The sequence below is a fragment of the Plectrocnemia conspersa genome, unplaced genomic scaffold (genome assembly GCF_051122295.1).
Source record: "Plectrocnemia conspersa isolate PC_06_02 unplaced genomic scaffold, ASM5112229v1 ptg000004l, whole genome shotgun sequence".
In the NCBI taxonomy this organism is placed as follows: Eukaryota; Metazoa; Arthropoda; class Insecta; order Trichoptera; family Polycentropodidae; genus Plectrocnemia; species Plectrocnemia conspersa.
The window spans coordinates 17975080-17986906 of record NW_028277168.1 but is presented as its reverse complement, the minus strand read 5'-3'; the positions used below and the strand labels follow the sequence as shown (position 1 = coordinate 17986906).

General features: G+C 31.2%; 1 protein-coding gene across 1 annotated transcript; it reads left to right on the top strand.

Moving 5' to 3' along the window:
• Window positions 1-1545: 1545 nt before the first annotated feature.
• CkIIbeta (casein kinase II subunit beta) lies at window positions 1546-10517 on the top strand. The gene is made up of 6 exons (XM_088185077.1): window positions 1546-1769; window positions 1838-1940; window positions 9086-9185; window positions 9254-9345; window positions 9407-9596; window positions 9671-10517. Exons 1-6 carry the CDS (start codon window positions 1698-1700, stop codon window positions 9798-9800), a joined length of 687 nt encoding a protein of 228 aa, XP_088041203.1. The 5' UTR covers window positions 1546-1697; the 3' UTR covers window positions 9801-10517.
• The last annotated feature ends 1310 nt before the right edge of the window (window positions 10518-11827 follow it).

Sequence of the window (11827 nt, the reverse complement as noted above, 5' to 3'; positions counted from 1 at the left end):
ACACACGAAAAGGTCGGTGATGCTGGTTTCAAAAAATAAAAATAATTAAATATTGGCGGCACAAAATTAACAAAGTCGTGACGTATGGTGCGGCGGTGCCCACTCTACTTGTAGAGCTTCAAGAGCGCCCCTATTGGGAGCGCACAGTTTTTTTTATCGCGCAGCTCTGCCAGACTGCGCCACGCATTATTATATTTTTAATGAATTAATATATAGAATTACAGTTTAGTAAAGTTATGTTCTGTAACTGTCTAAAGATTGTAAAGTCTTGGGACACGAGACAGCTAGAAATGATATAAGTACTCACTAGTGGCTTATAAAAGTAAATCACTAGTGGCCGAAGAGCGAAATTTAAAAAATCAAGCCCCATTTCGGCGCCCCCTGCTTTTTTTAGCTACAAGTGCCTAAATACAAAAATATATAGAACAGACGGTGAATTGTATTATTTACAGTAAGTATAAAAAATAAACACCGAAAATTGGTGATTATATATCGGGAAAAGGGCAGGAATTACTAAAATTTGACTTTTTAATAATTATTAGATTATTATGATGCCATTTAGTGATGCAAACAACCCGGAAAAAATGGAAAGAAAATATTCAGTATGATATTAATCATTATCATTGATAAAGGTACATTTCTATACTATAATACATAAATTCACTATAAAAAGGATAATTTTGCAACAATATATTATTATTTATTTACATTGTCATACATAGAGGCTGCCGGTGAAACGTTGTGCCTCATTCGCACGATCACAAAACACCGTGCTGATGCGAGCGTGTGACAGAGTGAGAGAGGTGTGCGACTGAGACACCGGCAGTCTTAGACATAACAATAAAACATAATTTAGTTTAATATATAAAAAAATATATACATGATATAAGCTTTATCATATAACAATAATATTGGAACTTAAGAAATAAGATTCAAGAGATACGTAATTTAATACCGATCAATTACTCTTTGATACTTGGAAATCCGAGAATAATTCATTGATACAGGTATTTATGATTTGAGATTCATCTGACTGATTTTTATTTTGCAAAGCAAAATTTAGTGGTGATTTAAACGAGATTGTTTTAATCAGCACTAATTTTGCCGTCTTGTCATTAATTTATCTGTTTTCTTTGCTGACCAGATTGTGTCTGATTGGTTCATATTTACCCCGTTGTAACGCGTTGGGCTTACGCCTGTCAATCTCACACTAACGTTTTCACATTCGAATGAATATTAAGGTCGTCTCTGATCACTATTTGTTGGTGCTGGATGTTTCAGCGTAGTTGCTTTGACTTCCAATATAATTTGTTTACGGTTTTTATTTGTTCGCATACTGTTTTAAATGAAATGAATTTATTAATATCAGTAAACATCTGCTTTGTTACTACCAATTTCTGTTATTATTTTTTGTATTTAGCAACAATATAGTTTACTATGTTCCCTCTGGTTGTCCCAAACTTGTAAATTTTGCCTTCCTCGCGTCGCTAATGATATTAGAGGTGGAAGCTTGGCCGCGGGCTATGGTCGCTTTTGTTCGGCGTTAGAATCAAAAGCGCGTGCGCCGTGCGGTGTGCGGTGTTCGGTGTTCTCGGGCGTCGCGGCCGCGGTCTCGGCTGGAGGAAGCGGTCGCCGCGGCGGTCGAGGCTCTCGAGGCGTCTTAAGACCTAACGACGACGACCGACGCTTCCGATACCATGAGCAGCTCCGAGGAGGTGTCTTGGATCTCGTGGTTCTGCGGCCTCCGCGGCAACGAGTTCTTTTGCGAGGTAACATTTCCCGTCCCGCACCCTCGCCCCTTGCCCCTCGCCTTCGACTCACGACGCGACGTTTCCAGGTCGACGAGGACTACATCCAGGACAAGTTCAACCTGACGGGGCTCAACGAGCAAGTGCCGCACTACCGCCAGGCCATGGACATGATCCTCGACCTCGAGACGGGTGAGTCCGCGCCGCGCAGGTTATGTTCCAGGGGCTCATCACCACCACCGCATTTTTCACCATGGCAACACTCATTTTTCATTTCTCGTTTCCCACATCTCTCTTCGCACCGATATTTCATCTATTATGTAAATTTGCTCACTTTCTCTCTGAATCCGAAACCAAATTTATTTTAATACAAAATTGACATTCAAAAATAAAATGTCATCTTTAATTTCATTTTACACCAGTTAATTTCTTCGATAGCTGATCGAGTTGCCCGCTAGAGGTTTCTCCGTGACATCTTCCTGACATTTTTTATATTCAATACGGCATGCCAAATATTGAATACCATACAGTTTCCATCTTTCCGGTAGCTGAACTATTCCCGAGACTTGCTAGCAACAAAACTGATCAAGTGGTTTTGGCAGGAGTTCAAATCTCTTAATGGTGTAATTTTTCGTTACCATTAGTCAATTGAGCTGTGATCGTGAACTTTTTAAATTTAAACTAAAGCAGAAATATCGCTCAATTGCTGCCACACCCGAGTAACTCAAATCAGCAGTGGTAATAATGCTAAGCAACCATTCAATATCATTTAGAACTGAACCCACTTGAATTGAAAAGATCTATAAACACTCTTCTACAATTTGTTTTTACACTAATACTATTATTTTGATTCGCCAAAGTATTTTCTTTTTTCAGTGGATGTTCTTTGAATAAGTTTTTTCTGGTTGGGTGTGCATTTGTGATGCACATTTTCACGAGTTCCATATTGTTTATAATGTTTTTTTCTGTACTATCTGTACCCATGAAACACATTGAATAGCATGTGCACAAATTTGTGCATTTTGTCATTTCAAATTCATATAACAAAATCACATGTTGTTAGCACTTTAGCCAAAGATGTTACTAATGATATATTAACTAAAATAGTTAAAAAAATCGATAAAACTTATGTATTTGTAATAATGAAATCAGTTACCATAAAACTGTGAATCGTGTACCAATCATTTTTAAAACCTTATATTCTATATATTGACACTGATGAAATTCAATATTTAATATTCATATTTGTGTGGTGTGGACTCACTGTTTTTCTAAAATACCAACTTTTAATTTTTAGGATTAGTATTTTTTAAACTATTGCTATAATTTATAACTAAAGAAATCTAACCATTTCTTAAATTCCATTTTCACGAGTGAGCCGAAATTACGTATTTATGGTGATTTTTCTCCTGATATCGATTTGTCTCTTCTGATATTCTCTGGAACGAATCGTCACCAATGAACTGACACACTATTTAAAACGCAGAAATACAAAATTGTACCGTTTCTCCACAGGGGTACATAATGTTTTCAGAAATGTTGATCCAGTAAATTTAAATATGGATTGACTTTCTCAATTCTATGTCAAATGCAAAATTGCAGTTATCACGAGTGAAAAAATAATCCTGCATACATTTTGCAAGCCACAGTCCCATATTAAAAATTACTCTAAGAAACACTTTTATTTCATCAAAGTTAACTTTAATCAATTATGCCATGTAGATCTTGACGATAAAGTCATATTTGAAATCCGTATACTTGCGTATCTATTGGTTTCGAAAATAATCAATATTTTGTATACAGTTTGGGGGAACTTGGTGTCAAATATAGGTATTTATAAGTCACACTGTCGTTTCCAGTTATTATTCTCCAATTTTTTGATGTGGTGTGATTTTTTTGAGGTACCGCTTCTTCGTCGCTATTATTTAAATCGCTTGCATTCCATCTTCGATTTACACCAACAGCCCTAATTTCGATGTCACTTTTTTCACTAGCATCATTAAAAGATGAAAAATCAAGCATGAAATCCTCTCCATCATCATCATTACAGAACATATTACAATCACTAATTCAGACATTTTTTTGTTTTCCTTTCTCTGCAATCTGTCTCTAGTGTGGACAATAAGCAGGCCTTATGTTAAACTAAATTGGCTCGTGGGCGGAGAAGCTCACCAGCTATTTCCCGTAATCTACTAGCTATATCCAGCCATAGCACTGATTTTTTTTCACAATACAATTTAATAAAATAAGTAATTAAAACAAAATTATCAGTCACTATATAGTCTCACTTAGATGCTAATTGCGGACACCCGAGACACTGTCGAAAAAACAATAGGCAATAAAAACATCACCAACGCGTGTCAACTGAAGGACGATCGCCAACTGTTACCTTCAGGAGAAAGCTACGGCACATCTATCTTTAAACTTAGTAATAAAAAACGATTTATCGCTATAAATGATCTCTCCCCGGTTTGATTTAGGTAAAACTTATATTTATTTGATAAGATATGATTCTTGAAACACTTGTCTACAACACTAAAAACGTCATTTAAAACATGCACAGGAAATACCCAAGAAATCAACATTATATTTCATTAATTGAAATGGTGCGTCTGACGCACCATCCGAGTAATAATAAAGTGCTGGTGAGTCCCACTCACGTTATGGGCGCAAAGTGTTATAGAAACCCATATTTTTTTTGTATAAAAAAATTTAAATTTCTTTGGAACTATTTGAAACTATGGAATGGAGATTTGGTACACTTTGTAATAATGAGGTGTACTTTGTAATAATGTGGTACACTTTGTAATTCTATTATTAATTACAATGGATAATTTCTTTCTCTTATTTTGTAATGTTTACTTGCTTGAAAGTGTGACACCTAAATCAGGAAACAAAAGCTAGAACGGTCCACAAATTTACAAAATTGTACATGGTGTTTAACAATTCATGTATATATGTGTGTATATATATATATATATATATATATATTATTAACCAGCATGATAGACCAGTGGTATACTCGGTGAATTATATCTAATAGAACTGGGTTCGAATTCCATATGAAACATACTGTTTTTCATTTTCTACCGTATGGAATATCGGAATTAATATTTTCTATAAAATTTATAATTACTATCTTTTCCTAAAATCACAGATAAATAATCAAGCTAGGTCGTGCATAGTGACATTATTAATTATAAACTGTAATAATAGATAACAATAAAAAAAATACATATATATAAAAAAATCTGCTGATGAGTCGATTCCAAATTTACTGATTCTAAGTTTTAATTATGCTTTGACTCTGATTAACAATTTTAATAAAATCAATCATTTTTTTGCAGATTATGAAATTTATAGCAATAGTAATAATGACAACCATTTTAGTTATAAAAAACTACTTTTTTGCTATGATTTTTTAAAATTATTTTTTATAAAAAATAGCCTTGTTTCATTTTATTTTTATAAAACCTACCATTTTTATTTATTAATAGTGTTCTTAGTGGCTTAATAGTTTATTCTATTCCACATATTTTTATTCTTTCGACTGTTTCGACTATGTTCCCAATAATTGTCCCTGTTAAATGTATTTTTAACTTAAATTATTCGTCAGGAAGCAGAAGGTTGGTATAAAATTAGTCCGTGTATATTTTACAACCTTTTATTTTTGAAATTATTTGCAGTAGATTGCTATATAATTGTAAAATAATTTAAGACGTAAATTGAAGATCAGGTCTTGTTAGTTTTTCAGTTGTATATGTCGTAATATTGAATAAATCAATATATATTGCTGCAATTCGAGTTAGTCAATACATATGAGTATATTTTGTTTATACATTGTGAAATAAACTTTTTTCTTGAAATTAATTACATATTTATAAATGACTCCTCTGGAAAAAAGTGTTTTCACTTGCTTCATATTCAAATTGACTTTTAATGTTAATTTTATTTTGATGACTTGCTTCCTTGTTATTGATATCTTGGTTGTCGTGCAAATGTAGTATCCAATATATTTTTGAAATCGTTCTCTTTTGACCATTTATCCTCGAGAGTGATTTTGTACTGGATTGGTAGCTACTTGAAAAAAACTAAAACAAACATTTTTTTTTATTAAACCTTTTACCGCAGCTGATATTTTTGCACACCATTTTGAAATTTGCAAATATGTGGGGAAGCACCTATTTACGCCATAAGTAATTTAAATATTATTTCAATAAATTCAACCTTAAATAATACAAAAAAAAATATTACAAGGCTCAGAGGTCCATGACACCTTTAGGTGCCCAATGTATACTGGCGATTTTCTTGATGACTTCTATATGTGTCATCCGCGGTTAAAAGCTAAAATTTTATAGTTTTCTCTTGTACCGCTGGTTGACGATCAGTGGCACGAAACTAATACATTTTAAAATATTTATGGTTCAACAAAATATTTAAATCCTAAGTGAGCCTAAATCATCTTCAGGTTTGTAATACTCAGAGTGTGCACCAGAATCATCACTGCTCTTAAATGAAACATTGATTTTATACATTTGCCTTTATGTATTTTGCATTGGTTTTTTTATAATGTTGTAGATGAGAATTTCAATAAACATAACTTAAATATATACCTTCCTTACCTTAATTAACCCGATGAAGGTATCTTTATTGTGGTAATATGGGTTTTTTGGTAATAAAATTTAAGTTCCCTTGCACCTGTCTCAATAGTGTCCTATCGCTCTTCCCTTGAGTCGGTGAATTACGAGCGGACAGTTTTATTGCCTATATTGTATTTTTGAGATTACCTCGGGTGTTCACAATTTGTATACCAATAAGTGAAACTATATTGTGACATTTATTTTCTTTTTAATTTATATGGATATAGTTAAAATATAAATAATAACAATTAATAGTATTTTGTGTTTGATTATGCTAATTCTAATGATGTTGAAATTATACCTGTTGGTCTAAATCAGGCGTCTGTAACCTTTTTTTGGCTGCAGTTCAAAATCAACCAAAATGTGACTATTAACACTATGCAGCTGGATTAAATCGTTACAAACTTACGCTAATGGCTGGCGATTTTTACAATATCGTATTTATTTTATTTTTTTGAAAAATCGCTATAACTTTTGAAGTAATTGTTCTATAATTAAGATTTTTTTGCATTGTGCGTAAAATGAACCAATAAACATTTATAAACAGTTTTCAACCTTGAATGTTCAGGAATTTTTTTTATGAAAAATGTTTTTTTTTAAATAAATTTTGAGATTTATGGAGTGCACGCGGTTGTAGTGCGAGAAGGTCCAGTTAGGGAATTTGAGACGCTTTTTCACTGCAAATCCAAGATTTTGCAACATTTAACATTAATATTCACTGCAAATCCAAGATTTTGCAACATTTAACAAAAAACTTATATTTAATTTTTTTGTGGCATTTAATTCATTAACTTAATGAAAACATGATGTATATGCTGATCCCCGGCCAAGAACGGTCGGCGCAAACATGATGCATATTCGCATCATGTGGCCGCCAATGATCCAACCCATAATGATGCCACATATGCATCACCGGCCACGAAAGTGTTAAAGAAGGCGTTTCGAGTAATTGGGTATTTTCATTTTAAAACTGTCTTTAGTGAATAATAAGATAAATTTTATTGAGAAAATAATTACAATATGATTTTAAACTTTAAACATAAAAAACAAAATTCCAATTGTAATTATTATAAAATTTTTAATTAATATAATTGTCAAGTTTTAGTTCATTAATTTATGAACTTTATTTATTAAGGTTCTCTTCGTTATCAATGGCTCCCCTGATGCTTAATTTGTGATGTCAATTTAGTCAAGTCTTGTTTATACTTGGTTACCTTAAAAGGAATACAAGCGTCTGAATTTTCGATAGTTAAGCTGCTCCTGTTCTTAAAATAAATTTCATGTGTGTAAATATTTGCTTAAATATTTTAAATAGAACCAAACACGGATAAAATGGCAAAGTCATATTTTTAAAGATGAAGTGATGCCCACAACGTTGATATTGTGTAAAGATGACTACACATCTTCCGTTTTTCCAATTCTTTCCACAATGTCTTGAAGTCGTACGTTGAAATCATTGTAATGGTTCATTGTGTCTTTTAAGAACAAAAGTTTTAAAAACGATCATTTTAATCTAATTCGTAAAGAAATATTTGTATATCATCAAAGCACTCTACAAATCTATTAAGTACTTTGCCTCGACTTAATCATCATATTTCAGCATGTAACAGTAAATCTTATTTAGATTCAATTTCCTTCAAAAAAGCTTTTATGCGCCTGTGTGTAATGCAGATCGTGCTACTATTATGTTTACTTAGGTTAATATATAAAATATAAATATACACTTAAATGCAGTGCTGCCATTTATTTTTATATATTATATTTTATTTGTGGAACTGCAAAAAATGCACACTACAAAAATTTTTCACCAATATTATTGACTAATATCAAAGAAAGAAAATAATATTATATTTTTGCTATTTATTTTAATATTTTCCAATTATATTAAATATTTACTATTTATAAAAATAGTATTCGCAATTTAAAAAAAAATCAAAGTAAGCGAGTATTATTTACTTATTTTGATTTTTTTTGTATACCCATAGGTACCTAGAAAAACGATTACAGTGGGCACTTTCAAATGATCCTAAAATGCATTATATTTTATTAAAAAGATGTTTACTTTATTATTAATTTAAAATGTCTAAAACATTTTCACAAGTTTGCTTTTGAACACAAAGCTTTTTGCACACTTGCCTATCATCCTCCACGGCTTCGCCATCGCCCACCAAATCCCCCAAAGCCACCATTGCCCACCAAATCCCCCAAAGCCACCATTGCCCACCTATTAATATTTATATTGTTTGAAATCTTTAAGAAATATATTGTGAGAGATACAATTGTTTTTTTTTTCATCTAATTTTCAATTTATTTCATTATAATTATTATTTTAAGTATTTTAAAACTCAAATACCTAACATATAATTTGATACTCTTTAAATATTAAATTATATAGTGAATGTTAGACACTACTTTTGCAAATGTTTAACAATTTAATTAAAATAAAGATCATAGTAGTTTTTAAAACATGATGCATATCCTTACATAAGTTTAAATTTGACACCATATTATAGTCTCCTTCGAAATCCTCAATGTCTCTAGGTACAAAATGTGAAGAAAAAAATTATGTTTACTTTCTTTTTATTAAATCACTCTCCTAAATAATAACCATTGCTGATGATGACCCTGAAAGTTAATTTATAAATAAAACAATAAAAACCCTACCTCTTGGTCATATTTTATTCTTACTACTTTCAGAGGACGACATAGATGATAATCCTCATCAATCGGATTTGATCGAACAAGCCGCTGAAATGTTATACGGTTTGATTCACGCCCGATACATTCTGACTAATAAGTAAGTTGTTTTGTTTATAGCCGATGCCGCTGGACTGCCAATAATTAAACGTGCACTCAATTTTACAGAGGTATAGGACAAATGTTGGAAAAATATCAAGCGGGCGAATTTGGACATTGTCCGCGAGTATATTGTGAATCGCAACCGATGCTACCTCTTGGTAAATAAAACTTTAAAACAATCGCAAGTAAGAGATTGCTAATATTTGCGTATTTAATCAGGTTTATCAGATGTTCCGGGAGAAGCGATGGTAAAGTCTTATTGTCCAAAGTGTATGGACGTATATACGCCAAAATCGTCTCGCCATCAGCATACCGACGGAGCTTATTTCGGCACCGGCTTTCCACATATGTTATTTATGGTGCATCCCGAATATCGTCCTAAAAGGGCTGTGAATCTATTTGTACCGAGGTAATGTCGAAAACTAATATATTATCTTCTGTTAATTTTTGTACTTTTAACAATTGTGTCTTTTTTCTTTTCAGATTGTACGGATTCAAAATACATCCTTTAGCTTACCAAATTCAATCACAAGCTAGTACATCTTCTAATGCTCCAAAGCCCGTTTTTGCAAAAAACGGTAAATTATTTCTGCCAGACAAGTCTAAGTCGTAGTCATATACAAAAAATCTCATATGTGTCCGCAGAGAGTGCTAATTGATTATTTTCTTTTCTCTAACGATTTTTTTTAATCATTCCGACGGTTACTTCTGTGATTGATTTTTCTTAATATTCTTTTAAATAATATTAATACAAAGTAATTATGGGGAACCATCAGTTATTATCGAACTTTAGATCGTTGCATTCCTGGACACTTGATCGTTTAGCGTTTTTGATTTACGACGAACGCGACGTTCCTCTGCGTCTCGCTCGTCGTCAATTCTGTACAAACATGTCGGTGACTTGTATAATTTTGAATATATTTTTCTTTTTAAACATTTTTTTATTAACTTACTCACAAGATATATTAGGTTTGAACTTCACAGGTGAGCGGCAGAGCAAAAGTGGCAACATATAGAATGGTTATGCAATTCGGTAGTTGTTATAAAAAATTATTATAATCCAAATGTTGTTAAATTAATTTGAAAAAATCATCTGCGACCGATCGTTTAATTAAAATGCGTAAATAAACTAGGCACTGGAATTCAAAACTAAGATTTTTGCATAACACGAGATCGACAACAGACAGAAACCAGGTCTTCGGATGTAAATACATATTTATATTTTAACGAATCCGAAAATGTAAGGTGTGACCAATTACATATTTATTGTACGCCTTTGTGATTCAATATTGTATTTTCTTAATCTAATAAAAAACATTTTTTTAATTATTATTTTTTTTTTAATTTATGATAAAGAGTACGATATTGAAATGTTTTTAATTTGAATTAAATATTATTTTTCTTATTATGTAAAATTACTAATACTAACAGTCGTTCTAACTTTGAAAGATTTCGACTCGAGGTATTTTAGCACTATATAATGTAAAATTATTTTATAATGATTATTTTAAAGTTAAATATAAAATAAAATGGGTAAATTTAAATGTATTTTATTATTAGTATTTAGTAGCTTATTTATTATTTTGCTTATTTTAGTTTTAGACCCTTCATGGATGTTAAGAAAGATATATAATATATTAAATATTTTTAATTATTTACAAATTCTTAAGGGGAAGACTATGGTATATACATATGTATATATATAATAATAATAAATGAAGTAATGGTTGAGAAAAAATACATTTTTTTGATTGACTGACAACTCCCCTTGTTTTGCTACTGCAAAATTTTATGGTAATTTTCATAAATTATTTGCTTTTTAGTCTACGAGGGCTTTAGTTTAATCATTAGCTACAATATTGTAACATTAGATAATAAATTTATCATAAAATGATCAAGATAATTGATAATTTTCATGGACACATTTAATTATTATTTATCAAAATATGTAATTGTCAACATTCTTACAAAACGGACTATCTGTCAACGCCTAGGAAAAGAAATATTGTTTCGGTCTGTACATGGTTCTTGTGTCCTTTATGAAGCATTTTTTTATTTTCATTTTACCGAAAGAAACAAATTAAATAATTTTATGCATAAATGTGTACTATTTTGTGGAATAACGATTAGTATTTGGTGCTAATTATCATTCTGATTTTTAAATGAAGGTGAAGAAAAGATTTGTCTAGTTTTGAGATTAAATAAATGGGGTATTGTGTACAGATTGTTGAGCTATTTTTAATTATCATATATGAATAAATTGTGTGCATTATGAACGGAATAATAAAACTATTTCACAAATTCAAGATGGTATACTATTACAACCAATATTGTATTAGCTTTGTATACTGCTAATATTTATTTACTGATTATTGAACTTATTATACTACTGATATTTGAACCTAGAGAACGAATTGAAAGTAAAAAAAATCAAAAATTCAACCTGTCAATTAATCAGATGGAAAGAAATTTCCATCTAATAAAAAAACTGGAAAGATATAAGTAATGATTCCAACTGTTTTGCTTGGAAGCGTTCTTCGTAAAGATAATCTGCCTTCGCTGAATATGTAGAAAGAATTTTCAGTAAATTCAATGGCCTTGTAAGATACTGCTCCAAACACTAGGGATATTGAGTCACCA

Coding starts and splice junctions, on each gene's coding strand:
- CkIIbeta (XM_088185077.1), top strand. CDS start 1,698: ATGAGCAGCTCCGAGGAGGTGTCTTGGATCTCGTGGTTCTGCGGCCTC. Junction 1,770..1,837: donor GCAACGAGTTCTTTTGCGAG/GTAACATTTCCC, acceptor CGACGTTTCCAG/GTCGACGAGGACTACATCCA. Junction 1,941..9,085: donor GATCCTCGACCTCGAGACGG/GTGAGTCCGCGC, acceptor TACTACTTTCAG/AGGACGACATAGATGATAAT.